At 45.5% G+C, this 26,942-nt stretch overlaps 1 protein-coding gene across 1 annotated transcript; it reads left to right on the forward strand.

The window, feature by feature from the left end:
• Window positions 1–338: 338 nt before the first annotated feature.
• Window positions 339–26,942, forward strand: zmym2 (zinc finger, MYM-type 2). The gene is made up of 25 exons (XM_019276414.2): window positions 339–487; window positions 7,559–8,263; window positions 8,600–8,768; window positions 10,529–10,683; window positions 11,280–11,428; window positions 12,361–12,523; window positions 13,237–13,449; window positions 14,815–14,965; window positions 15,144–15,259; window positions 15,860–15,985; window positions 16,554–16,704; window positions 16,841–17,013; window positions 17,109–17,274; window positions 17,502–17,530; window positions 17,725–17,866; window positions 18,045–18,166; window positions 18,346–18,496; window positions 18,652–18,903; window positions 19,911–20,026; window positions 20,111–20,303; window positions 20,446–20,588; window positions 21,745–21,859; window positions 23,137–23,379; window positions 24,146–24,290; window positions 24,727–26,942. Exons 2-25 carry the CDS (start codon window positions 7,574–7,576, stop codon window positions 24,959–24,961), a joined length of 4,308 nt encoding a protein of 1,435 aa, XP_019131959.2. The 5' UTR covers window positions 339–487; window positions 7,559–7,573; the 3' UTR covers window positions 24,962–26,942.

Below are 26,942 nucleotides of genomic sequence, written 5' to 3' on the forward strand. Positions count from 1 at the left end.
ATGTACCACATCATAATGGTTATCTTGTTTAATGCTTAAACAATAAGTAGACTAAAAACATACATAACAAATGCTAAAATAAAAATAAAAAAATCAGTATGATTGTTTGTTGTTGGACAGTCTTCCATCCTAATGTTCAAAATGGCTGCTGCTGTTCATAAAAGGTCACCTGAGATCACACAGTGATAGATGATAACCTGGCTAATGATTACTCCCAATGACTCAGATGTGTGTGTGTGTATATATATAATGCATATAGATCAGACAATCGCTGTGTTCTTTCTCAGTGCTACAGAAAGGTAGACGCTCTCATTAGCGTGTTGGTCACACGAAGCGGATCCCCCCCCTCCTCCCCTCCGGAGTGAGTCATCTCCTCATTAGACGATCTCCGGACGGAAAGTGGAAAGTTCTACGTTGTGCGCACGCGCTCCCCGGGATTAATGTCAAGGCACAAAAGTGGCGCTACACCGTACCGAGCTGCACTCCGGTAAGCGACATTTCACTGACGTTTTTTTTCCAGGTTACGGCTTTACGCCTAATTGAGTCAAAGTTTCGGGAACTTGTGCGGGCCGTCAGGCGGCTTCCCGGGCACTCTCTCAGGAGTCATGCCGGGGCGCGGAGACACGCTGAGGGAACAATAAACAGTTAATTTGGACAGATTTTCTCCCCTGCCCTGCGCGTGCTGTGGCCGCTGCCGCCTCTAGTCTCCAGTATTGTTCAGTTGGCTCCCTAATGGCGGACGGCAGGCAGTGCTGTTTTCCGCTGGGGAAGGAGGAGGGAGGGAGGGAGGGAGGGAGGTGTGTGTGTGTGTGTGTGTGTGTGTGTGTGTGTGTGGGGTGGAGGGGGGTGTATGTGGTTGTGAGGATATTGGGTTCATACCCGGCTTTTTTTTTGGAGGTGGTGGGGTCATGCTAACTCCCCGGGAGACTGGCGCAAAAACCCGCTGCGGGGACGCGTTAGAGCCGCGTTGTTTACCACCGCATGACACAAACGAACACTTCATGTGATTGTGCGTACAAGCGAGGGCGCCCCTGGCGGCGGCCGGGTATATTTGCCACTGATTGCGCCAGGGTTGGACGTGCAGGGTAACTTTCCAATTAAAACCCCCAGCGTCACAGGTATCATACAAATCGGGCTTTTTTTTAATTCGGACCCCGGCTCTGCTTCTTGTAAGGGCCGGCATGTGCAAGAAAAAAGTGGCCGATAAAGATGGAGGGGGGGGGGGTCGGGCTTGTGTAGTAATAAGCACACGTTGCCAGCCGCTGGGTGTCTGTGAGTGTCACACACTGTGTGTGTCCTGTGCTACATCTGGGCTCTATTTTCATTTCTTATGATGCGAATAAGTTGTGATCATTTTTATTATTTTTTATTTTTTTTTAACAACGGCGCAGTCTGTGTCTGCTCTCCTCCCCTCGATCCGCCGCTAATCCAATGGCTGTTTGCGCCAGGAAGGGCAGGGGTGGGAACGGAACACCCTGAACCACGTTTCTCCTGGATCCCAACTTGGGAGCCAGCCTACACCCCCCCCCCCCCCACCCCCCTCTCTCATTTACCTGGGTTATTTATGGAAGACCTGCGCAGCTCAGGTAGTGCCGGTTCTGTTCCGTCGTTCCTGATTAAAGTTTTGGACCTCCGTAGCCAAGTTTGTTAAATATTACTGAAGGGGGGGGGAGGGAAGCTCGGATCGGGGTCGAGTCATAGTCACCGCGGTAACCGGGCGCTTGGACCGGATTTGGTGCTGTGGTGGTTCTTGTCATGGAGCTGAGCTTCCAGCCAGTGTTAACAATCAAGGGCACAGCCAGGGGGGGACTCGGGCGGCCTCTGGAAGCTTGGTACAGGCTGTCCTTCTGTGTTGATTGTCTCATATTTGGAGAGGAGCGCTCAGCAGCTGGGAATAGCTCCGAACAGTCCGGGTTTAGTTGAGCTGTCAGCCGCCAGGTAAACCGGAATGGACTGCATTTTTAGCCCATCAGCTGTTTTTTTGGGGGGGTGGGTGGGGGGTTGTTGTGGTGGTGGCTGCGCATTACGCATCACTCCTCACTGACACAAGCCTTATGTAATAATCACAGGCGTTTGATCTGAATGCGTTTAATAAAGACGGTTGACGTTTGCGCAACTGGCAAAAAAAAAAAAAAAAAACAAGCTCTCGCACACCTCCACCTCGTGACTGGCAGGGAAATGATGTCAACACGCGCAGACTGATAGTGTTTGGAAAGGTAGAGGAGCACCTAATGAGAGGTGGTGATGTGGCTGGGTTTGGTCTGGCGCAGCTGTTGATTTTTTAACCGCTTGTCTGCTGAGGGTTTTGTTACATGGAGGCCTGGCCCGGCCCGGCCCAGCCCGGCCCGGCCCGGCCTGGCTCACCTCTCTGTCCACCTGGTGTTGACGTTTGCATGTCAGAGCTCATTAATGCAGGACCCTGGTTTCATCCACGTGAATGCAGGCTGGCTCATAGCTCTGCATTGCAGTCTGAACTGAGTCTAGACCAGGCTATTTTTTCCCCCCCTCGGAGCACTACTGAGGAGCTTTGCACATAGATTCCCTCTGTTGGTGTAATATCGGGCCAAAAAAGCTGTGATGATTTTTTTTTTTTTTTTTTTGCAGCTCAGCTTGACTTTGGAGAGGTGTTGCACATGGAGAGACGGGGTACCTTCAGGTCCTGTCTTTTAATATTTTCACACCGGTTAACCTCTGTGCACATAGACACATGTGTTATAACCTTCATATAGACAAAGGTTGGCTTATAGCTCCTCAAATACGAGCTTGAGTTTACAGTCACCGGCTTTGGAGAATGGCTTTGGAATCCCATCCTGTTTATGAACACTCAAGAACAACTTATTGATCTTGAATGTCACACTGGCTTGGCTCGTGCTTCCTGTCACGTGGTCACTGTGAGCGACTCTCTTCCTCTTCCAGAGTCAGCCTTTTTACACTCAACTGTACAGTAACAAGCATCAGGCTTACTGTAGACCGCTCAGGTACGGCGTCCTTCCTGCGGCAGCGGGGTGTCCTCAGCTCTGCAGTGTTTCTACACACTTTGATGAAGCGAGTACAGTTTGAACTGATGTGAGAGGGAAAAAATCAACCTACCAATGAAATTCACAGCAGCCATTTTGACACGAAATAGCCGGGTCAACACAGGTGTTACCAATGATACTAATTAAGGTCCCATTCCATGTCTTCTCTTTCCAGTGAGCACAGCAGCAGGCGGACTGTGTGTGACCTGAATGGAACTGAGCCTTAATTAGGATCATTGGACACACCTGGGTTTGTTTACTGTTTCACGTCAAAATGGCCGCTGTGAAAAAGGGTCTATTAAGACTGTTGTTTCTCTCAGGCATGTAATAGCGATGTTGGGGTAGGTTAACATGGACTCTGTACACGGGGGTTTAACACAAGTGATGCAGCGTGACAGTCTGAGCATACGCACAAACCTTTGTTTGGATTTCAAACGTATGCTCGTGGTCCAAGTTTAGCGTGGGTGTATCCTGCGATTAGGGGTGTAACGATACACTCAACTCACGACTCGATACGGTTCACGATTTGTTGTTACCGTTACGATTTTCTCACGATTCTTTTTTTTTTTTTTTTTTTTAAATCAAAGTGAGCTACAGACAAATTATGACCAAATAAAATTCTCTTTATTTGTATGGAAAAAAAATCTTAGGTGCTTCTTTACAGAAACTCTCAAACAGTTTGTGTTCTCTTATAAAAAGTGCAACTTACACAGTCATCTTAAACAACAAAACACATGACAAATATCTCCTTTCTTTAGAAACAGTCTCACAGTAAACTGCTGTTAACTGGTGTAATGTGCAGTTTTCCTCTCGAGGCAGCGTAACGTTACTTTGCTTCTCACTGTGGTGGCGGCTGATACGCTGCTGCATGTTGCTCGTGTTGCCACTATATGTTGCAGTCTTTTGCAATATTGTTTTTATATTGTTATATATTGTTATGTTTTGGTTTTGTCTGGCCATTTCTCACGATTGTATTTCTGTATATAGGGAATCCAAAATGTCGCAACACAGGTGATTTAAAACTGCTCGCTGCATCCTCTGTTTCAGAGCTATTTTCTACCGTCGCCATGTCTTCCCTCGTTCTATGCTCCGTACCTACGTAGCGACGTAAGTCACGTGACTTGACATCTGATGTTGAACAAATGAATCACCAACCAACACGACTTTTTTTTTTTTAAGATAACGTAACCTATTTCTAAAAAAAAAAAAGACATACCCAACTTCTCTCGCATTCGCGAAGAATCGCGATTAATTTTTTTCTGTCAACCGGTGCAAATCGTCACGCATTTGTACTGATTTTTAATCGTGTCATGTTGCATCGTTACATCCCTAACAAGGGGTTTAACACAAGTGATGCAGCATGACAGTCTGAGCATACGCACAAACCTTTGTTTGGATTTAAAACGTATGGTCGTGGTCCAAGTTTAGCGTGGGTGTATCCTGTGATTGAAACATCTATCGCAGCACAACAGGCTCTCTGTAAATATGAGCGATTAATGTTTGATTTTCGGTGAGTCAGTTAAATGTGCCGGCGCAGCTCACCATTTGTCTTTTAGGGTTTTAGATTGCATCACTGACGTCCAAATATTTTCACCGTTTTGTAACTTCTTGGCAGGAACTTTGAGGGTTTGTTATCGAACACAGATACATTTTTTCAAACTCAATGAAATGTGCCTGTGGTACTACTAAGAAAATGTCTGAAAATGTATAAAATGAAAAAGATTTGTTTCGGTATAGTTACTTAGTGAATGTCGTTGAATTTTGCAGGAGGTTTAGTGCATTTGATCTGAGATGTTTATTATTTCGGCCACCCTCTTGTCTTGCCAAGTAGCGCTCTTGACACAAGTGTCATGTAAAGTACAATGCTCACTGCCAGTAGCAGATCTACTCTCTGGGCAATAAACAAAGATTCACTAACGTAGTTTTGGGCAGCTGTGGCTCGGAGGTAGAGCGGGTCGTCCACTAATCAGATGATCGGTGGTTTGATCCCCGGCTCCTCCAGTCTGCGTGTCGAAGTGTCCTTGGGAAAGACACTGAACCCTAAATTGCTCCCGAAGGCTGCGCCATGAATGTGTATGAACAGTTAGCTCCTAAAGCTGATGATACCTTTTGATGATATGATGCCATTGCCTTGCATGGCAGCCAGTGCCATCAGTGTATGAACGGGTGAATGAGATATGTAGTGTAAAAGCACTTTGAGAAAGGTGCTGTACAGTCCATTTACATTCTGGAAGATATGGAGACACAAATAGCGCAGATGTCATTTATACATGGCTGTAGACAGCTGTGAGACATCTGGAGATGCTTGTTGTAAGAATTAATCATCCAGTTGTAGGAAGACGTCCCAGTTTTTAAACTGCACAAGGTTTCTTTGAGCCTGGTTGGGTTGGTTTGGGAGGTCAGCGTCACCTGCCAGACGGCACAGTAGACACCTCACAAGCAGCCGGCATGAACCAGCAGGGTCAACACAGGTGTTACCAATGATGCTGATTAAGGCTCCAGTGAGCCAACACACACGCATTAATAATCAGCATTATTGGTACCACCTGTGTTGACCCTGCTAGTTCGTGTCAAAGTGACGGCTGTTGGATCAAGGCCTTTGTTTTTTAATCAGGAAAGTCAAACCAGCATGTCATCCATTTGCAATGAACAGAAAACATCATTTGTTATAGGAAATAATCAAAACCTCATTTTGGTCATGAAGCTAACATGAAGGAAGAAATCCCCAGTCCTCCTCTCAGAGGCCTACGTGTGTCCTCCATGCTATCATAGCTGTGATAATTAGGCCTGTTGATTGCACCGCACAGTGCCGGGGCCAAAATGGCCGCCAAGATGACGTTGACGCAGTGACCTGGCTTCCTCTGTAGCGTAGGCTGCGCTCATCTGTAGTTCTGAAGGCTGCTTTTAGGCTCTTCCTGTTCTGGGTGACTGTTGGGGTGAAGATCATTGTCTGCACAAGAGTGCGTCTGTCTCTGCGCTTGCATCTGTGTGTGTGTGTGTGTGTGTGTGTGTGTGTGTGTGTGTGTGTGTGTGTGCGCGTGTGTGTTTCTGTGCTGCAGCTGTCAGCAGTGATGTGATGTGTGGCGTACAGCCACCCTCACTGCTGTGTAACATGAAAAGGAGATTTTGACAGAAACAGATCAGCGTCTTGGGTGCAGACATCCTGAAAGTTCTTTAAATAATGTTGGAGCCTGAGCGTGCATCCTCCGACATGTTACTGTCTTCGTCTTCACCGGTAAACTACACAGACGGCTGAAGAGCCATTTCTGGAGTCAGTATCGCACAGAGTGACATCTAAATCATTTAAATACCGTGTTGGCCAACTCAACAGCACCCAGATGTAGAGCACAGAGAACCCAGTCCCCGTGGTGGTGGGCCTTACTGTCGCCACGGCAACCAAGGTGTAGCTTCACCAGTTGCTGGGGGCAACAAGAGAGAAGCTGTGTAGAGCGTCAGAGGGTTGGGAGCATGGATGGATGGAGGGAGGGAGGAAGGGATGTGAAAGACAGCAGGTGAGAGGAGGAGGAGGAGGAGGAGCAAAGTTGCCCTGGTTGCTGGGCAGGCACATAGCAGTTCTTGAGTCTACATTCATCCATGAAGACGTCAAATCTACTATTGCACTACAACAGGAGCACAAAGCGCTCACCTGTCCTTCAGCCCTGTCTGTCTAATACTGGTGTCTGACTCTAAAATCGACTCATGAATTAGATAGACAGACGAGGTTTCTGAGCTCACCGTGCATTAATTCTTCAGAGCCGTACAGTCTTTGAGAAGCCGACGAGTCTGTGCAAAGGCTGCAATAAAATGCATGAACGTGAACAGGTAATTCAGTTTGAGTCATTCCGTTATTTAATAATAAGAACCCCGAGAATGCCGAAAGAAGTTATCGATGTCGTCGGCTTTTACGTCTCAGTATTAACGAGCAACACTGTAAGCCGCTGCTGCTGTTTGTTCTCATGAACGATGATGATCAAATAAGCACAGAGGAAGATGAAGGTCCTGCTGTCTGTGGAGCGGTTTGAGGAGTTCTCACCATGGTGGAGTGAAAATGTTGAAGGACCCTTGTGGTGACCTTTTTAAGTCACCTTTTTAAAAAAAAAACCTGACCTAAGTGAAGTAACACAGCAGAGCAGTCACATGACTGCATCCATTTTGACTCCAACTGTAAGCAGCAGTCAGGGTTGTAGGCTCATATCTGGGACAGGCTCGGTTGACGAATGTTTTAAAGGATCAGTTCAACCAAATAGCAAAAACAAATCTAAACTATCTACCACAGGTATCTGCATAGCTATATCAGGTTTTTTATCAAGTTTTTGGTGTGTATGACTGAAAAATCAGCCCATGAGGACGTGGACACAGGAAAGATGGTGGCTAACAGTGACAACAAATCTTCACCAGGGATGAGGGCAGTTATGTGGGGGGGGGGGCTTGCCTCTGGGGACACCTACGCTACCTGCACAGCTGTCACACATGATAAAAACCAATCACTGGCGCCTGCTTCACCTAATTGTCTCCTAATCGCCTTTCCTTTGTGTTGCCAGGTGGTTGCCTTAGCGATGGACGGGGAGTCGGAACCAAACCCTGTCATAGCAGAAGAGGCAGGGGAGCGGGTGGAGCCCATGGATGCCACTCCCTCCCCCCAGCAACAGACCACGCCTCCACCCGAGGAGGCTGGGGAGGCAGTTTCCATGGTAACAGAGGATGGAGCCACGAAGGAGGGTGGCACAGAGGACAATGACGACGATGTGGTCCTAGTAGAGGAGGAGGCGGTACCCCAGCCGTCTGCCACAACTCTTTCCCAAGACACGCCCAGCACAGACTGCCTAGAGCCAGATGCTGCCGTGGAAACTGTAGACATGTCCACGGCAACGATGCCTTCCAAGACCCCCAGCTCTCCCGCGTCTTCCAGCACATCACAGGCGGCAGAACCTCTCAAACCTCCAACCACAGCAGCAGAGCCTATCGTCATTGACGACGAGGAGGACTCTGAGCAGAAGGACACTTCCTCCTCCTCACCAGCGCACCCTGGAGGCGCCTCTGTGTCGCCAGGTGTACTCAGCAGCACTGAGCCAGATTCAGAGATCAGGATCGCCAGCGTCACCACACTGGGCTCCAGTAGCCAGAAAGGAAACACCACCATTTCTGCAGCAAATACTCCACCACATTCAGCGGACGCCCAGGAAGACATGAACCTGATGATAACCTCAGTGACATCTCTGCAGGGCGGGGTGGCAGCTGTGACAGCGGTGAGGATCAGCAGAACTGTCTTTTATTTAGACTTGTCTCAACAGGCTGTACTCTCTGTGTTTTTTTATATCGGGGTGGGAGGGGAAAGTATTTTTCACCTTGTAATTGGTTTCAGAAAAAGTTTGTTCTCCTGATGTTGTCTGCTGGTAGACGTCGGTGGAAGCAGGTGTTGGCATGGCAGGTTTATTCTTGAAAAATGAAACGGCAGATATTTATTATATTTCAGCTCCTGGTTAGATGAGGTTGGATTCAGTGCAGGTTCTACAGACTGCACGGCATGCGACACCCTCGTGTCGCCGAGAAGAAAATCCAACCTAAACATCTTGTTTGTTTAGGAAGGTGAAGGCCAGGCAGAGGAAAACGGTTTGCAGATCAGCAGCACATTCAGCCTGAATCCCGACACCCCACCTGGTCGACCAACAGCCTCCTTCAACCCTGGGCGTGGCTCAGGCCCCATGGGCCAGCTGGTACAGAACGGAGACACGGGGACGCACAACAGAGCAGGTAATGAATTTAATAAGCAGCAAGAGGAAATTCAACTTGGCGTGTTCTCACAGGTAAAATGTCACGAGGGTGACCAAAATTAAGCACCACATTTGGCCTAACAAGCTTTGTTTGCTTACTCTGCACCACTCTGTCACCTGACACTAGTTGATAATATCATGTGAGTGACATCAGGCCACATGCTTCTGTTTACCTTCATGTAGTTTTTGCTTTGAGGAACCTGCATCCTTCCCTCAACTGGATCGGCATGTCCCTTCAGCCCTCACTTTGAACCTGCTGACATTGTTCATGTTTCAGAGCTTTGTTCAGTCAAACTTAATGTTTTAGTGCATTTCTTAATCGGCCACCTCATTTGGCATTCAGAGCTATCCATGCTAACTGGAAGGCGGCACATTAACCCGAATACAGTCTTAAGAAAGGCTCAGTCGATCGTCCCACTCACCCACTCTCAGATTCTCCAACTGTGTTTTTTCTGGTGGACACACACCACCGCAGCCACAACGCACCACCCCCCCCACTCAGATGAATGGGGGGAAAAACCTGCATTTTCCCCGCAGAGCCATATCCTATCTGAAAGCAGCAAAACTCCAGCTGAGCAGCTGATGTTAACATTCCAGAAAAAAAACGTAGCAAAGTAAAGGTAAAATCGGATTACTTATCAGTTGTGTGCAAAGTAAGGAGTAAGCAAGTATTTGAATTCATGTCAACAAATTCCAGTGTTCACCCCAAGACCTACCCAGTGAACCATCACAGACTCTTAATAAACACCACCTGTTTGAGTGCAGGGTGTACACTTCAGCCTGCTTTATGAAGAGTAGGACAGCCTCTTGGGGAAAATCATTCCTTCGGACAAGACAAAGACACAGTGAACTTGTTCTTTAAACTCCTACTCTTCAAACCGAGTATGACAGGGGAGAACACTATGAACTGGGTACATCCCTCTGCAGCACTGCAGATCTATGGAGACTGTGCATACAGAGATGAAATAGTTCTTAAGTGGGCCATCAGGCGCTTCCTGCTTTCACAGTGAATAGCCCTGAGACCTCACAGACTTGTTTTGCCATTGAATTGATAAGCTGGGACGTTTGGGACCGGGTCTGAGACAGTTTTATGTTCCTGTGTATCTCCACACGGACTACAGATGGTGCTGTTGACTGCAGGGTTCTCTTTTAAAACTGGCTCCTGGAGGATGATTACTTTTTTTCTTGGATGCATCATAGTTTCATGTTCACAGTTTACAGCCAGTACAGCAGGATCCGATTTTGAGCAGCCACTTCTCGCCGCACGGCATCTCATCCAGCTTCACGGCCACGAAAAAACAACAAACGATGATTGGGCTGCAACAAGTGTGGAGCGGTGTTACTTTTAGGTCGGATGTTGTAAATAGCTAGTGCAGTGTCATGTAATGGTTGTGAAACAGCTGAAGAAATGCCGAGAAGATGCTCTGTTGTGTGGTGCCCTGGTGCGATTTCACCAGAATATGATGCATGTTATACTCAGGTCCCTTTCTTTGTTTCCTGTCTGTCGTCATCTGTCCAATAAAGGGGGAAAAAAAAAAGAAAAACACAAATAATTGCTAATGCTATCATGAAAGGAATGCAGGGAAGGTAGCCCAGACCTCTGAAGTTAAGAAGCACACAGGTTGTTTCATAAATAAAATATGGTAACTTGTAGTGACTTTAACTTTTTGTTCATGTAGAAAAATGACCACATTTATGTAGACATCCATATCTCATCCTGTCGCTCTCTTTCCCCTCCAGACTCGTGGATCTCTCAGTCAGCTTCAGTCCCCCGCAACCAAAAGCAGACAGGGGTCGACTCTCCGTCACCGGCCACCTCTCTGCCTAAACCTCCAGGCCAGTCTTCCTCATCTACTTCCTCCTCAGGCTCCCAGCCACAGCCCAGGACAGTCAAGGTGATCCGCTCTGTTCATTGAGGTCCTGTGTAGCCACATTATGTACAGGGAGTTATATGTTAACTATTGTATCTGCATCTTGTGTTTTCATATTAGGCACATTGCAGCACATCTGTTTGTTAAAAGTGCTTCACTTGGAAACGTGTGTGCGTTGGAATATTCTCTCAAACACAGTCATGCAATCACACAGATCTAGAGCAGATTAAAAAGTGATGGTGTTAAAAAGCTGTGGGAAAGTAATCGAACCACAGCTCCAGTTTTTACAGAGTTCCCTCTACAGCCAGCACACGCTGATCAGTACAAATATAACACGTCAGACAAACTTTGAAACAGAATATTCTGTTTCCACTACCTTCTTTATTTCTTTGCTTTATAGTAGATTTCCCGTGTTTGCCAGTATACATGAATTAGCTGTATTTAAACTACAAAATGTTTTTTTGTTTTTTTTTACATGAGCCAGAATACATATGCTGTGGTTGTACTGAAGGATACTAGTTCTGCTGCAGCTAATGCAATAAGGTCATAGATTACTTATTGCCGTTGTAAAAACTGCGCGCGCTAAATCGTTAAATCATGGTTGTGTTTGTTCGTCCCAGGTGACCTGCGCGAACTGTAAAAAGCCCCTGAAGAAAGGCCAAACGGCCTACCAGCGCAAAGGCTCCACACACCTGTTCTGCTCCACCACCTGTCTGTCTGCCTTCTCGCACAAACCCGCCCCCAAGAAGAGCTGCACCATGTGCAAAAAGTGAGTCTCTGACTCAGCCGCCTGAGCGGGAGACGTTTTATGGTTTGAATGTTTAGAGTTTGTATAGACCTTTTTTTTTTTTTCCACAGCAGCCATTTTGACATGTGATAGCAGGTAAACACAGGTATCACCAGCGATACTAATTAAGGTTCCGTTCCATTCGGGTCAGACAGAGTCAGGGTGCTGCTGTGCCGCGTGTCGGCTCACTGCAAAGTCTTGCTGCGCTAAATGGAACGGAGCCATAATTAGCATCACTGGAAACACCTGAGTTGACCCTACTGACACATGCTGTGAAAAAAAAGTCCATTAACGGAGATGGAGAAGTGTTTTTGAATTGTGAATTTCCAGTCCACGACAGCCTTCTAATTATGAAATTCAGGTTTCAAAATGTTTGGTGACGCACTGTGAGCTGTAGAAGTTTCTTTTACGGAACAAAGATTAGCTTAGCTGCCTTGTTGGCTCGTCATAAACACACTTTTTTCGTTCAAATGACAGAAACTCAGTAAAAACTGTTCCAACGATCACCAGCTCTGGTTTGGTCGATATTAATCCTCAGTTCTCCGAATGAGCTGTGTAAATATTCTGGTGGTTACACTTGAACTGTTCTTGATTGTTTTTGTTCTTTTTTAGATGGCTAAAAGTGCTCACGAGGGAGCTGTCAATCAAAGTGTGATCTGCCTACATAGTCTTGAGAAATGGTCTGAACAACAAAATGAGCTGTTTTTCTAAACGTTTTGCAGATGCTGAGATGCTCAACTCATATCATACATGCATTCTTACCACTTCCAGCCACATTTCTGGGGGCGTAGTTGTTTCAGTCAGCCCTGAACACAGTCTTTGAGTGACAAGCTGTTTTTCTTTTTACTCCCCGATGCACATATTCTGTAGACTCTATTCACCTGTGCTCTGTGGTGTATTTTTTTTTTTTCCAGGGACATCACAAACATGAAGGGTACCATCGTGGCCCAGGTCGACTCCAGCGAATCTTTCCAGGAGTTCTGCAGCACGGGTTGCCTAGGAGCGTACGAAAACAAGCAGAACCCGCCCAAATCAGGCCTCAAAACCAAATGCACTGTCTGCGGCAAGCTCACAGAGGTCAGTCTGTCTGACAGACCCAACAACCTGTACTCTTCTCCTGTCACTCTTCACCAGAGCAACATATGTGCATCATGTTTTCTAGTGTAGATGCGTGGAACGTGTCTGCATAGTCAGACCCCCGATTTTAGTATGTACATCCTTGGCTTTGATATTTGTTTTTGCTCCTGTTGCATTTTATATACATCTTCTCCTCCGTCTCTCTTTCTCCACTTTATTGTTTCCCTCCTCCTCAGGTCACTTTCATTCAATATTTATCTCTGCTTTGTTCCTCACGTGCCTTCGCCGTTCTCTTTCTCCATCCCTTCTTTTTCAGTTTGGCTTTTCCCCGGCACATTTTCTCTGTCTGTGGGTTTCTTCTGTTACATGCATCACTGTGCCACAGCTAAACAGTACTATTGTCACCTAGCAACCACAACTAACCGCATATGTGACATCTTAAAATCATTTGCATTATTTATGTGTACTTCTTGATTTCATTTGCATATAAAAGCAACCGCTCCTGCCAAACTATGGAAAAAGTCTATGCAAACCAGGACCTGTAGAGATAAAAACACATGATGCAATGTACTGTTGGACTTCCACTGTCTGTTTCTGCTACTAAAGTGAAGTGAAAACAAAGTGTGATGCATAAAAACATTGACGATATTTAAAGAAACTGAGGTTTAGTTAATCGGGCTCCTGCTGCCCATTCTGCATTTTTCTGTCTACAGATCCGGCACGAGGTTAGCTTTAAGACTGTGACCCATAAGATCTGCAGCGACACATGTTTCAACGTTTACCGCAGGGCCAACGGGTTGATCATGAACTGCTGCGAGCAATGCGGCGACTATCTTCCCAGCCGAGCGTCCGCCAACCACTTCCTGCTGGTCGACGGCCAACAGAAACGCTTCTGCTGCCAGAACTGCATCAAGGAGTACAAGCAGGTACTGTAGGCCCAACCGCAGGCCACAGGTGTGTAGAATTTGCCGAACTGGGGTCTACGCGACTGATTTAATTTCATTCATTCAACCATATCCATCCATATCCAACATTAGAGCTCTCCTTTGACAGCCAGAACTTTGATTCATGCCGTGGTTTCTGCTTTTAATTCAGCCGTCATGACCCGCCCTCCTCCTCACAGCCGGCAAACGGTCTCGTTACTCACCCTCCTATAATGTCAAAAAATATTTACAGTTGCAGTAACACAAGTACACGTGCTAATAATAGGAATAACTATCCAAGTCAGACAGCAAGAATGTTCTTGAATGAACAGAGGAGTGAAGCGGGCCTCTGTTGACTGACTGCATTTGCACAGAAAACAAAAGAGCCGCCGAAATGATGAAGATTAATGGTTTGGTCAGCGTTTAATGCAGGATGTTTGTTCTTCTCCGCTAAAGGTGCTGTCTCGATCGCGTTGGCTGACGGAGTTACAAAAATAACCAGCCAGCAGTGGCACTGTTTGTCCTGTCAACTTGTGTAGATAGACTCTGAATCTGCAGATGAAAGGTCGGTTTAATGAGACACGGGTCACTAACTGTTTCTACCTGTCACATCACGACCGCAGAGCGCCTGCAGTGATCTGTGCTCAGCGCTCCTCTGGATCTCTTCCAAGTATTTCTGTTACCCACTGAACATAAATTGTGTCGCTATTCAATATTTGCCAGAAATTAAAGGTTAGAATTGTATTTGTTGCTTGGCAACGCCAACTTATTGGACAATACACTGATAAGTGGAGGAAACCATGCGGTTGCTCTCGTTTCAGTGTACAATTCAAAGGACAGGCTGACTGCAGCATCTATTGTTTCCACTAATGATGCATCCTGTACAAACCCGCTCAGCTGGTTAAATAGTGAAACATACGTGTTTGGATTATCCATGGCTGACGGACAAGTCTGTTTTTATATCTGGCCAGCTCTGTTGTCTTCTATTAAAAGTACAAAAGTCTTCGAGGTTGGGTAACTTTATCAGCTCCTCTAAATAGAAAACTCATAACTCCTGCTGGCGGCAGAGAGGAGACGCCTCCTAAACACAGCGCCTCTGTTTTAGATCAATTTTTGAAGACCTGAAATCAATTCCAGTTCATGAAAATCATACATCATAAAAACTGTCCATCATGGTGCACTTGGATATTTTGTCATCATAGCACTCTCTGTGGAAAGAACTGATAGAAGTGTCATTACTACATCTTAAAGGGTCATTTTAAAACTCTCTTTGCCGTTGAGATGACTTGGCATCAAAGCATTTTTATTGTTTATTCTATTTATTCTACCTCTTGTTTTTAACGTGATGTTTTCTCCTCTCTGTCCCAGGCCCACAGTAAACTCGCGAGCTGCCTGACTTGCAAAACGCTGATCAAGACGGGCGAGGTGCTCCACAGCCTCGGAGCGGGTGGCACCATGGGCTCCTACTGCTCCGTCAACTGCATGAACAAAGGCAAACTGGCGTCGACGTCGTTCCACAGTGAGTAACCAGACTACACGAGCAAGAGGGCTAACAAACTTTGAAACATAAACTTTTCTGTACATACGTTCAACCTTTTGAAGCACTGTTACCAGATATTGAATGCATAAGCAGGATAAACAGCAATTTGTTTATTTTATGTGTAATAAATGCATTTTCATTTGACTTGTGCGTGCAGACACAGAGCCTACGTGTCACTTCTGTAAGAGGAATTCATTACCGCAGTACCAGGCCACGCTGCCAGAGGGAAACATCCTGAACTTCTGCAGCTCACAGTGTGTCACCAAGTTTCAAGTGAGAACTCTTTCACCATTCGGAGACATGAATTTGACACACAACTACATTTTTACCGTGGAAAATAAAGTGCCTCGTGTCCCTCTGATGTGTTCTGGGTCATTAAGCACAGTAAGTCTTTGATAGAGCTGAATGAAGACACAGCATTGTTTAGCACCGCTGCAGTGACTCAGCTGCTGAAAACGAGCATATGCACCAACCTCGCGCAGTAGTTCAGATGATTTGATCAAACTGAATGAATATAAACATACATGGTAGGAATGATCAAAGTTACTGAATGAAACCCTGGTTAGCTGTTCTCGTGTATCCATCTGACACATCGACGTAAAACAGCAGCTTCTCTGCACCACGTTGCATAAATGTACACGTTCAGAACACGAGTCTATCAGTGGTTCATTTAATAAGACAAGTTTGTGGGCATACAGATATTTGCAAGTCAATGTGTTAATTAACCTCATTAAATCCCTCTGTAGTACAACCAGGTGCTGTGTTTTGATATGTCAAGTGTGAAGATGATAACGGGACAGCAGCTGCAAGTCATCAAACATTTTCCATTTTCACCATGTGATGTCTTTTTTTCTTCTTCTTCTTCTTTTTCAGAATGCTACTCTCCAAACGGCCACCAATGGACAGACGCCCCTCTCCACCACCAACAACACAGTCCAGCTGAAATGTAACTACTGTCGGGGAGCATTCAGCTTGAAGCCTGAGATTCTGGACTGGGAGGTGAGACTTACTTGGCCGACTTGTACCACCACAGAAACATCCGTTTTTTCAGAGGTCTAGTGTAGACACACAGGAGGCGGGTTTATTCTTAATGAGAAGATTATTTATTGTTGACTCCTGAACTGAACAGGTTCAATTAATTTATTTCATTGAAAAAACATTTTCAGAGATTCCTCCGTTGTACCATATCACTGGTACATGTGAATGTGAAGAGCAATAGATGATAAAATAGAAAATGAATCTGCATTTCTCATTTCTATGAATAATTTAAGAAAATCCACTGGTTCTCGCTTCTAGTGTGAATATTTGCTGCTTTCCTGGTAAGTTGGTCTTTCAAAATCCATTATTTGAATATGTCAGCTTGGGCTCTCTCTGAGGAATTGTAATAGGTATTATGTACTATTTTGTGATTGTGATGATTATTAGACGATAATTAGAGTTGCAGCTCTTGTCTACCTTGGGATAGGACATGATTTTCCCTCAGAGACCAGCCAGCCTGTAAAGTTGTTTGTTTGGGCAGAGACGGACAGAAAAAAAGTGTCGTTCTTATTGTATTATTCTTCTTCAGGATAAGGTCTACCAGTTCTGTAGTAAAGCCTGTTGTGAGGACTACAAGAAGCTCCACTGCATCGTGACGTTCTGTGAGTACTGCCAAGAGGAGAAGACGCTACATGAGACGGTCAAGTTCTCCGGGGTCAAGAGACCTTTCTGCAGCGAAGGTAATAATCTCTCCTCTCCTCGACACTCCTCACACTTCAGCAATTTTTTCAACAAATTTGAAGTAGTCTGATAGACAGATTGTATCCCATGGTGTCAGTTTGGGTCAGTATTTTCTTTGTCTTTGATGTTTTTCAGGCTGTAAGCTGTTATTTAAGCAGGATTTTATCAAGCGGTTGGGTCTGAAGTGTGTCAGCTGTAACCACTGCAACCAACTCTGTAAGAGAGGCGTGACCCGGCAGCTCGGCGGCATGACACGGGACTTCTGCGGCGACGCCTGCGCCAAGAAGTTTAACGACTGGTATTTCAAGGTTCGCTCGTGCTTGCTGCGCAATTAATAAATGAAAGCGATCGTATACGTGTTTTTTGAGTGCTCTAAAATGACGTGTACCCTTGTGGCCACTAGGCGGCGAGGTGTGACTGCTGTAAGGTGCAGGGTAACCTGACTGAGTCTGTGATGTGGAGAGCAGAGATGAAGCATTTCTGTGACCAGGAGTGTTTGTTGAAGTTCTACTGCCAGCAGAACGAGCCCATCATGGTCACGCAGAAAGGACCTGAGAACACAACTCTGGGTACAAACTGAATGTGTGTGTGTGTGTGTGTGTGTGTGTGTGTGTGTGTGTGTGTGTGTGCATGTGTGTTTCCTTTTAAAGAAACTCAGTGTGTTGCTTTTCAAGGGTTAAGTATCAGGGAACGAATGAAAGCTATCTGAAGGATAGTGAAAACGGATGCCGTGCTCGTTTATGTTACTCTGTGTCACTCCTGAGGTAAAGATCTGATGTGTTTCCTCTTCTCACAGGGTATGAGATGCAAGGGGCCAAACTTGGGGTGAGTAAGAATTTGGAAAAGATGTCAGTATGACATACCACCTACTAGTTTCACTCATAGTGCACCCACGTTTATGTTGTCAGACTTTCCTTTACCGGCTGTTCTGTTTTTAAACATGGTCAACATTTATTTGAAGTATAATAAATGAACATGTTGTAGCAAGCATTTAATGTTTTTCTCTGCATGCATTGCAGCTGGTGAACCAGGGCTCCGTAGCATACTCTGGTGGAGGTTTGATGAGAGATGTCAAGAACAAGGCAGTGCTCTGCAAGCCGCTCACCCTGACCAAGGCTACATACTGCAAGCCACACATGCAGAGCAAACTTTTACAGACAGGTAAACACATACACAACATACACGTGTATATTCAAGAGAAACCACATGGCCCAGTTCCTAGTGCATAGCTTATGATCACAGCTATAACAAGGCAGTGAAAGTGTTTTATTTTTGTGAAGTTGCCCTTTAAACCATTACACACACTAATTTACATAATAAAAATCTTATGTGTCCACAGATGTAGACGATGGTGTGAAGAGGGAGTATATTCCTGTACCCATACCTGTGCCCATCTTCATGCCCGTGCCTATGAATATGTATTCCCAGGTCACTCCCACTCCAGTCTCTCTGCCAGTACCGGTAAGACACAATCTTATGAACACACATGTATTATGGACGCTGAAAGACAAAAAAACGTCTGAAATTAAAGTGCAAACAATTAAGCGTACAAATCGAGGCATGACGAAGTGATTATGTTGGAGTTGATAAGGAGACATCTACTAATCACAGTTGTGTGATTATTAATCTGTCCCGTCCAGGTTCCTGTGCCTGTGTTCCTGCCCACCACCCTGCAGGGGGCAGAGCAGATCATCCAGGCTATCAAAGAGCTCCAAAACAAAATGCCCTCAGACCCTCTGGAGGCCGACCTGCTCTGCATGGCTGAGATGATCGCCGAGGACCAGAAGCCAGGTACGCTCATGTGAAGGTTTAAAAATATCAGATATCACAGATGAAAGTCCTTTACAGGAGTTCCAGCTGTGACAGTCAGGAGAACTGGCCCAGCTTTTGAATTGAACGTTCAGTCAATGTTTCTGACAATGAGGACCTACCTGGCTGTGATTCAGATGTGAAGGTGGAGGTGAAGAGGGAGCGTGGTGTGAAGGAGTCCTCCAGCAGCAGCTCTGAGGAAGAGAAGGAGGAGGGGAAGGAGGATGAGAAGGAGGATGAGAAGGAGGATGAGAAGGAGGATGGGAAGGAGGATGGGAAGGAGGATGAGAAGGAGGATGGGAAGGAGGATGAGAAGGAGGAGGAAGAAGAAGACAGCGACGAGGACAAGTACGAGCCCAACCTGGACCTGGAGGCAGACTTCCCTCAAGGTAAACACAGACTGTACACAGAGATCTAGACCTGTCAGAGAGGCAGAAAGTTCAGCAGTGATCAACAGGCTCTGGATTTGCCTGTAAGAGTCAAACAGAATGGGTTTTTAATGGCTCAGTGCTGTAAATGAGATTCAGATTTCTCCCTCTGGTTATTTCCAGACGTGTCATCTTCACCACCATCAGGGCAGAATCAGGTCTAAGGTTTGTCTCACTGTCCAGAGGAGGGTCAAGTCACGAACCAGGCCATTCGTTATTTTTTTTATTCTCATTCGTTTGCTGTCACTGGTCCAGTGTAACACACTCGAGCTGCTCAGGCCTTCCTGAGCCATGATCATATACTTCAACTGCAGGTTAGCCCATGATGTCACGAGCCATCATGTGATGGTCTCTGTTCATTTACCAACTACCGTCCACAAGCCAGGGAGTCTTGTGGTTTGACTGGTAATCTCTGTCACACTAGGAGCAGAGGATCAGAGAATGTTGGCTATTTGGCTTTTGACTCGTGCATGACAGAGACATCGGACAGGAAAAGTGTTGTTATGACAGCAGAGGTATAGGTTGAGATAACATTGATTAATCCAACTGAAACAGAGTAGCCTGCACTGTCGTCTGTTTCTGCCGATGAACGTTTGGACATTAGTCTAACTCGGGCACATTTGTGTTCTGTTCTCTCGCTGCGCTGTCAGTTTGGGTCAGTGGAGAAGTCGTGGCAGTGCATGTAAACACTTTGTCTGATTTTCCTGCTTAACCCTGTTTGTCTGAATACCCTAACCTGAGCCTGTCAGCCTGTCACTGCACCCCGAGGCTCTGAAGGCCAAAATACTGAGAGACTGAATGTCTAAACAATAAGTCATTAAACTAAACGCTGAGTCACTGAACTCTGAATGCTGAGTCACCGATGGCACAGTATATTAAACACCAACCAAGTGTGGCTTGTTTTGCACGCAGGCTGCATTAACATGTTTTCCATATAAGAAATAAAGTGATGTCATTTCCTGTCTCAGCCTCAGATCCTGTTCCAGCTCTGGAAGGAATGGACGAGGACATGGGCTTCTCTCTACCTCCAGTCCTGACGGAGGAGCAGGTGGAGCCAGCACCTCGACCACAGCCCAGGAGAAAAGTATGAAACACAAAACAAACATACATGTAAGAGTTTGTGCTGTCGACTTAAGTTTACTTAGTAACCGGTGTGTTTGTGTTGCAGGGGAACAAGAGGCAGGCGGTAGAGGAGAGCTCAGATCTAGCCTCATCCTCTTCTTCCCATCCAACAGGCAGACACTCGGAAGGTCGATCACTGCCTCTCAAAGCTCGCTACGGCGTCCACGCCTGGAAACGCTGGGCACTATCTCCTTCTAACCAATCAGATGACACCAAAGTAAAGGGCAGCTCCAAACCAGGTAACATGCTGCCCTGCCCTCAGTGTGAGAGGCCACACCTGCATGGGCTCGGCTGAAAATGAAAGGTTGGATTTTTCTTGTAGGATCTTTTTTTTTTTTTTTGCTAACAGCAGTCGGTGTGTGTGTTTCCCATCTCCTGCAGGCCGGACTAAAAGCAAACTGTTGTCACTGAGCTCAGAGGAGCTGAACGCGGCTCTGTCCCGGTTTGTCAGGGAGGTCTGCAGGCCCAGTGGGGAGCGCTACTCTCCAGACAGCGTCCTCTACCTCTGTCTGGGGATCCAGCAGGTTGGTATCAAGCCAGAGAATCAAACAGTGAGGAATTTCAAACACATTTCTCAACACTCTGTCAACTGCAAATGAAAACCCAGCAGCTATTAAATAATGAAATGAAAGGTTCTTATTGACTTCGCTGGAACAGAGTGCACAGACATGTTTCCTTTGAAGCATTTGGATCACGACAAGGCACAAAATCTGGGTTTACAGCTGAGACGCAGTTCTAACAAATAAAAAAACCACAAATGACCTTCTTATTCTAATTAGACTATGATGATAATGATCGTTTTATTTTTATTTGGCCTTCATGTACTCGAACACACTGAACAACAGCAGCCCGATTTATCCCGTAAAGACAAAGAACGAGGCGTCCTGCTGTGAACCATCTGATCACTGAGGCGCTCGCTTCGTTGCACATCCCAGCTTCATTTCTCTCTTCACTTCCTGTCATAAATACATAGGCGGCATAAAATGCTTTAAAAAACAACAAAGGTATCTCTGTTCATTCACATAATGTGGTATCATTGTTTCACCAACTAAAATAACATTTCTTAAAATAATCCAAAACAAAAAAAATGAACTCACATGAAGTAAATCTAGGAACTAGGAATTAGCATCTTTTTATTCAATTGAAATTCATCTGTAGTCATTTTGGAGGTAGGAACTAAACTTGGAGGGGGTGTTTCCAGTAGGACAGATAGTACTGGTGCACAGCCCTCCCCCTCTGCTCTCACATGTGAGCAGCAGCAGCAGCATGGCAGCAGAGTGGAGCTCAGCACGGCCCAGAGTCCTCTGGAGTTTGTTTTTTCTGACAGGAAAATGTAAGGCTGACTTAATGTTTGTGAGAACTGGCAGAGTTTTAAAATGTTTGTTTGGTTTCTGTGAACTTTTGATCTGAACGTGGCTCCACACTCTTGGAAATGTCCTGGACCTTTGCTGGGCCCGCTGTAGTTTGCTGTTTGCTTCCCTACCTTTTTAAAAAAAACACCAAGGAGCTAGTCTGAGTGTTCAGATGTTTGTGTCCGGTGATTATAACTCTTTGCTGTTCACATTCTGACAAACAGTGATGATCATTTTCAATATGAGGACACTAAAGTTTGATCTCTGCGGGCAGCCGCAGATCACAGCTTGTATCCTTTGTTTGACCTTTTTCCTTCTTTGTTTGAAGCATCTCCACGCCAACGGCCGGAAGGATGACCTGTTTGGTGACCCGTGCTACCAGCAGTTTGGAGAGGAGCTTAACAAGGTCCTGAAGGACTGGCAGCCCAGTGTGCTTCCTGATGGTGAGTGCAGCCTAATACACTCTGATAGGACCATGTGGTCAGCCACAAAATGGCTGCTCTGTTGAATTTTGAGAGATTTTTTTTCACTTACAAGATAAATGACCACATTTAAAATCAGCAAACATTAATAATACCTCAGTACTAATTAGAGAAATAAAAATCAGCGCAGTGCTGTGAGAACAACCTGGAGATAAAAAGCTAAAAAGGGGATTGGGACTTGAGGTATTACTTCTGGGCTGCACAACCCTTAATATCATGGATTCAGGATTTGTCATATCGACTTGATTCATTAGACTTGCCAAAGCAAACCTCATCAGTGGGAAGTAGAGTTTACTTTAAGGGCTTTGTACTCGTGCATACAGGTGTTGGATTCAGACAGGTCTAAACATGGACTGTATTGATCCCACAGTGGGGAAATTGACTTGTTATAGCAGTAAATTGTGTAAACAAGGTTGATAAGTAAAATACTAATGTATAGAAGAAAAGTCATGCTGCTGTTAAAGAGTGACAGCTGTTGAATGAAGCTCTCCCGTCTGTTCTCACAAGAGTTACCAGCGTCATTCAGCCACGTCTCTGTCATGCTACAATATAAACAATAGAGCTGTGTCTTTTCTTTTCTTTTTTTTTCCCTTTTGGGAACAGGTTACCCGATGTATCATGAAGTAGTCTGTATAACCAAAAAAAGGCAAATTAATCTTCATAATTCAAACTTAATGTTTGCACATTAAACAGATGGAGAGAGTCGAAAAAGATATGTGAATGCGGTGGCCATGGCAACAGAAAAAAAAACATACAGCTAAGGCATTTTCTTAACAACAGAGAAGGGGCAAAAATATGAAAAAGATCTAAAACAAGTTGGAAATGAGGTTAGAAAAATGATGAACACAAACAATGGCACACGCACAAAGGAGAGATGGGAGGTTGGAATGAACACACATCATTAGATATCTGAGGGGAGGTTTGCATTTAATGAGCAATTCTAATATTTGGAAAGTAACAGTGGGATGATTTCATACCCCGCAAATAACAGCGGCATGACAGACTGCTGTGAAACTGTAGCGTTACGATGGGTGTCCAATGATTATAACTTCTCTGCTGTTCACATCCTGACATGCTGTGATTGCACTTTGAAGACATATGAGGACACCGCGTCAACACTAACGGGTTAAACAGATTTTAAAAACTAGTCTAAATTGCTCATAAATGTGACTGCACCTTGCACACCGACTAATCTGTTCCCTAGAATGCATTGTGACAGTGTCGCTGCTCTCTCCAAGGCTCGCTGTGGGGTCGAGTGGAGGAGCAGAGCCTGTGGAGCAGCCAGCAGCTCGGGGAGCAGAGTCCGGCCGCTCTGCTGCGCTCCCTGGTTTACCTCAACACCAAATACTTCGGCCTGCGCACCGTGGAGCAGCACCTCCGCCTCTCCTTCGCCAACGTCTACAGCCCCGACACAGTCCATCCTGACACCAAGGAGACCAGCGTCTGCATCCGCGTGCCTTCCATATCTCAGGATCACCATGGTGAGACCCCTCAACACGCACACACTGGAACGTCGTCACTTAGTCATGTGGTGGTGAAGACGTGTCTAGGGTTGCTCCCCTCTCTTTTTAAAAACACCAAGGACCTAGTCTGAGTGTTCAGATGTTTGTGTCCGGTGATTATAACTCTTTGCTGTTCACATTCTGACAAACAGTGATGATCATTTTAAATATGAGGACACTAAGGTTTGATTTTGTGGTCTTTTACATATTTGAAAAGAAAATATTGTACTGTAAGATAGTCCCTTTCTTTATTTTATAAAATATCTACAATAAATATTAACCGTAGAATCAAATCGTATTCTTACACTGTATCGAATCAGTCTGTAATAAACATATCGTTTTTGAATCGTATCGCAACCTGTGTATCTAGATGCATATGGAATCGTTTATCACAGAGATGTGCAGCCTTACATTTGTCTAAATGCATGAATGAAGTATTCAAAAGTATTGTTCTGGCACACACATTTAACACTGTGACTTTAAAGTGCTGATCATTTGAGGGTCCGTATAGATGTAATGTTTAGAGGTTTTACACCTTTTTATACATAATCACCACCGCCAGAGCTTCACATAACACATCTCAATATGTATGTGAAACATTACAACACAGCACTTTAACCTCACGTTGATTTCTAATTAGTTGGCGCACAGAGAAAAAACTTCTTTGTGTCAGCATGTAAACTTGAATCTCAGTCTCATGCACGTAATCTTGTTTTTAAAAAATGTTTTGTTTTGTGTCTGTCAGTGAAAACGGAGACGGGGAAGAGGAAGCGTCAGTTGGAGGACGGCGATCAGGACTACGAACCAGACGAAGACTCGGGAGGCTCCACCAGACGCTGCCCGGTTCAGAAGCACGAGTGTCGCTTGTACGACCTCTACAGAGCCAAGTGGTGGGTCCAGTATTTCCCATCTCACCTACAATGATTCGTTGTTAGTTAACAGTTTGATTTCTACATTTCTGAGTCCTGTGATTATAACTCTTTGCTGTTCACATCCTGAAGCACAGTGTTGACTATTGTAAGATGAGGACTTGCTGAGAAATGATCTGTTAAGATTTAATTTAATAGTCAAATCAGAAGAGGTTCACTGCTTTCTCTCTCTCTCTGCCCCACCTCCCTGTTACTCCCCCCATCTCTTTAATTATTTCTACCTTCTTCCTCTTGTTTACATCGTTTCAATCCTTATATTTTTTCTACAACATTTTTGCACTTTTTTGCACTGTCAATTTTCTCCTTTTGCTTCACTGATCTTCTTTTACTCAACCCTTGCCCCCCCCCCTTCTTTCTCTCTCTTTCCCTCCCACCTCCCTCTCTCTTCCCCCTCCAGCCCGGCGTTGTTGCGGGAGCGCCTGGATGTCTTCTACGTTCAGCCAGATCCGGCCTGCAGCCCGGACGACCCGCTGTGGTTCAGCTCCACGCCGCTGGAGCGACAGATCCTAGAGAGCCTCCTCACCAGAGTCCTCCTGGTCAGGGACATTTACACAGACAAACAACACCTGGAGGAGGAAGAGGAGGAGGAGGAGGAGGAAGAGGACGCGGGTGAAGCAGCCGGGGGAGAATAGCAGCTGCTTTGACTTGTTTTAGTAAATCCTGAACAGTCAGCAGAGGAGGAGGAAGCAGAGGATGACGTGTGTGTGCTCCTCTCTCCCCTGTCTTATCGTCTACTCCTCCTTCCCCCTCCTCACCGACTTCCTGTTTCTTCTCGATGAGGAGCGTCCACGACAGGGAACATGAGAAAGCAGAGGATGGTGAAAGTGGTGAAGAGCAGCTCAAACATGTACGTCTGCAGATAGATCCACGAGAGGAGGAGGAATTAATTTCCCTCCAGTCATAAACCAGGAGAGGACGAACGTGCCGTGAACTATTTCAGTTCAACGAGACAGAGAAGGGGTGAAAGACGTGGAGCTGGAATTTGTCATCTTGGCTCAAACAAAATTAAATCAGGTAGAAAACAAAGCGTATTGACAGTTATCATGATATTTTGAAATGGCAGGCAGTGCAGACGTGCACTGGCAACAACAGAGGGCCTCCTGTATTTATAGCGCTCAGACACGCAGCTTAAATCTTCATTTTTATCACTCGTTAACAAAGCAGCCAGCAGGAGGCCACGGAAGCGGAGGACAGCCCTCGCGTCCTCCTCACTGTCGCACTGTGGATGGGGGAAAAACAGGAGGTGGAGTGCTCGGGGTCGAGAGATTAACTTCATTTCATGGCCTGGATGAAACCAGAATCACCGCCCAGAGGAGGAGAGCAGGAAGAGGCTGATGCTGCTTTTTTAGAGTTGGAAGCTGGCAGATCGAAATTTCGTTTGAAATGAATTTTTGACGCAATCTGTAGTCCATCTTATGAAATAAAAATGTACTGTTCCCAATTTATCAGTTAATCATCCTTCTATAAGTGCTACTTTCTATTTCCAATGAGTTATTTTAACGGACGATTTTAAACACTGAGTATTCTACAGCAAAGAATCAAGTTGCACTGACGGTGACTGGTGGAAAAGCTTCAGGTCTTTTGCATCTTTTGACCCCCGCCCCCCCTCTCCATCAGTGATGTGACGACGTACCCGGAGTACAAAATATTTGATTCAATGAATTTCACACCCGCACATCTGTCAGTCTGTCGGACTTCTGCTCAGGTTAAAGTTTCAGCTGCAGTCGGGCTCTGTGGTGTGACAAAAAAAGGAGGGAAAAAAAAAAGCAGACGGCGACAGGAAACGCAAGAGCTATCGTGGCTAGTGCGCTCTAACAACATTTTCATTAACCTCTATCACCGTCCACAGCATCCCGCCTCCCCTGCTGCTCGCGGTGTTCGGGCTGTGCGGTCATGACACGAGCATTAAAAAAAAAAAAGAGGGCGACAAATAAGGCTCACTACGTTTCTTATAGAAATCCATTCCAACTATAAAGTTCTGGTCACATGACATTTTCATCTCACGAATAGTCACACCATTTCTCACTCTATGACCGTGTTTGTGTGTTCTCCAGCTGGTCAGGAGTCATCTTTGGCTCGCCTTTTTTTTTTTTTTAGTCTGAGTCGTCACCATGTTTACTACACTTGCGCCCTTTTTCAGGGGCTGTCGGACGGGACTGTTATGTGACTATCTTTATGCAGGGTTATATTGAGAGGTCGACAAACTCGGCATACCAAAAGAGAGACAAGTTTGTCAATCTGCCTCAACTGGTGTGACAGAAGGGTCTTTTATAAAGTCCAGTAAAGGGGTCTAATCAGGTTCAGTCAAGTGAAATCACCTGTGTGGGTGTGTAGTAACTTATTTGTGCTTGAGTTTGTCAAAGTAGAAAGTTCCAGTTTGAGAAATTTTCAACTTTCTAACTCTCTTGAACGCAGCATGAGACCAGCAGCCTCTTCCTCTCTCTCTCGTCTCCATTAACCGTGCTGCTTTCATTCCATCCCATCATCCCACTCACCGCTCTTCCTCTGTCAGTACTGCTCTCAGGCAAAACAGTTGCACCACAGAGGACTTCAGCTTCAGAAGAGCAGGTCTGGACTGATCCCAAGACAGTTAAAAAAAAAAAAGCAAAAAGA

Source organism: Larimichthys crocea, chromosome XVIII (genome assembly GCF_000972845.2).
Source record: "Larimichthys crocea isolate SSNF chromosome XVIII, L_crocea_2.0, whole genome shotgun sequence".
In the NCBI taxonomy this organism is placed as follows: Eukaryota; Metazoa; Chordata; class Actinopteri; family Sciaenidae; genus Larimichthys; species Larimichthys crocea.

Excerpts from the sequence above, each read along its gene's own strand:
- zmym2 (XM_019276414.2), top strand. The coding sequence starts at position 7,574 with ATGGACGGGGAGTCGGAACCAAACCCTGTCATAGCAGAAGAGGCAGGG. Across the intron at positions 8,264-8,599 it reads GGGTGGCAGCTGTGACAGCG|GAAGGTGAAGGCCAGGCAGA; the intron begins GTGAGGATCAGC and ends TTGTTTGTTTAG. Across the intron at positions 20,027-20,110 it reads GACCACAGCCCAGGAGAAAA|GGGAACAAGAGGCAGGCGGT; the intron begins GTATGAAACACA and ends TTTGTGTTGCAG.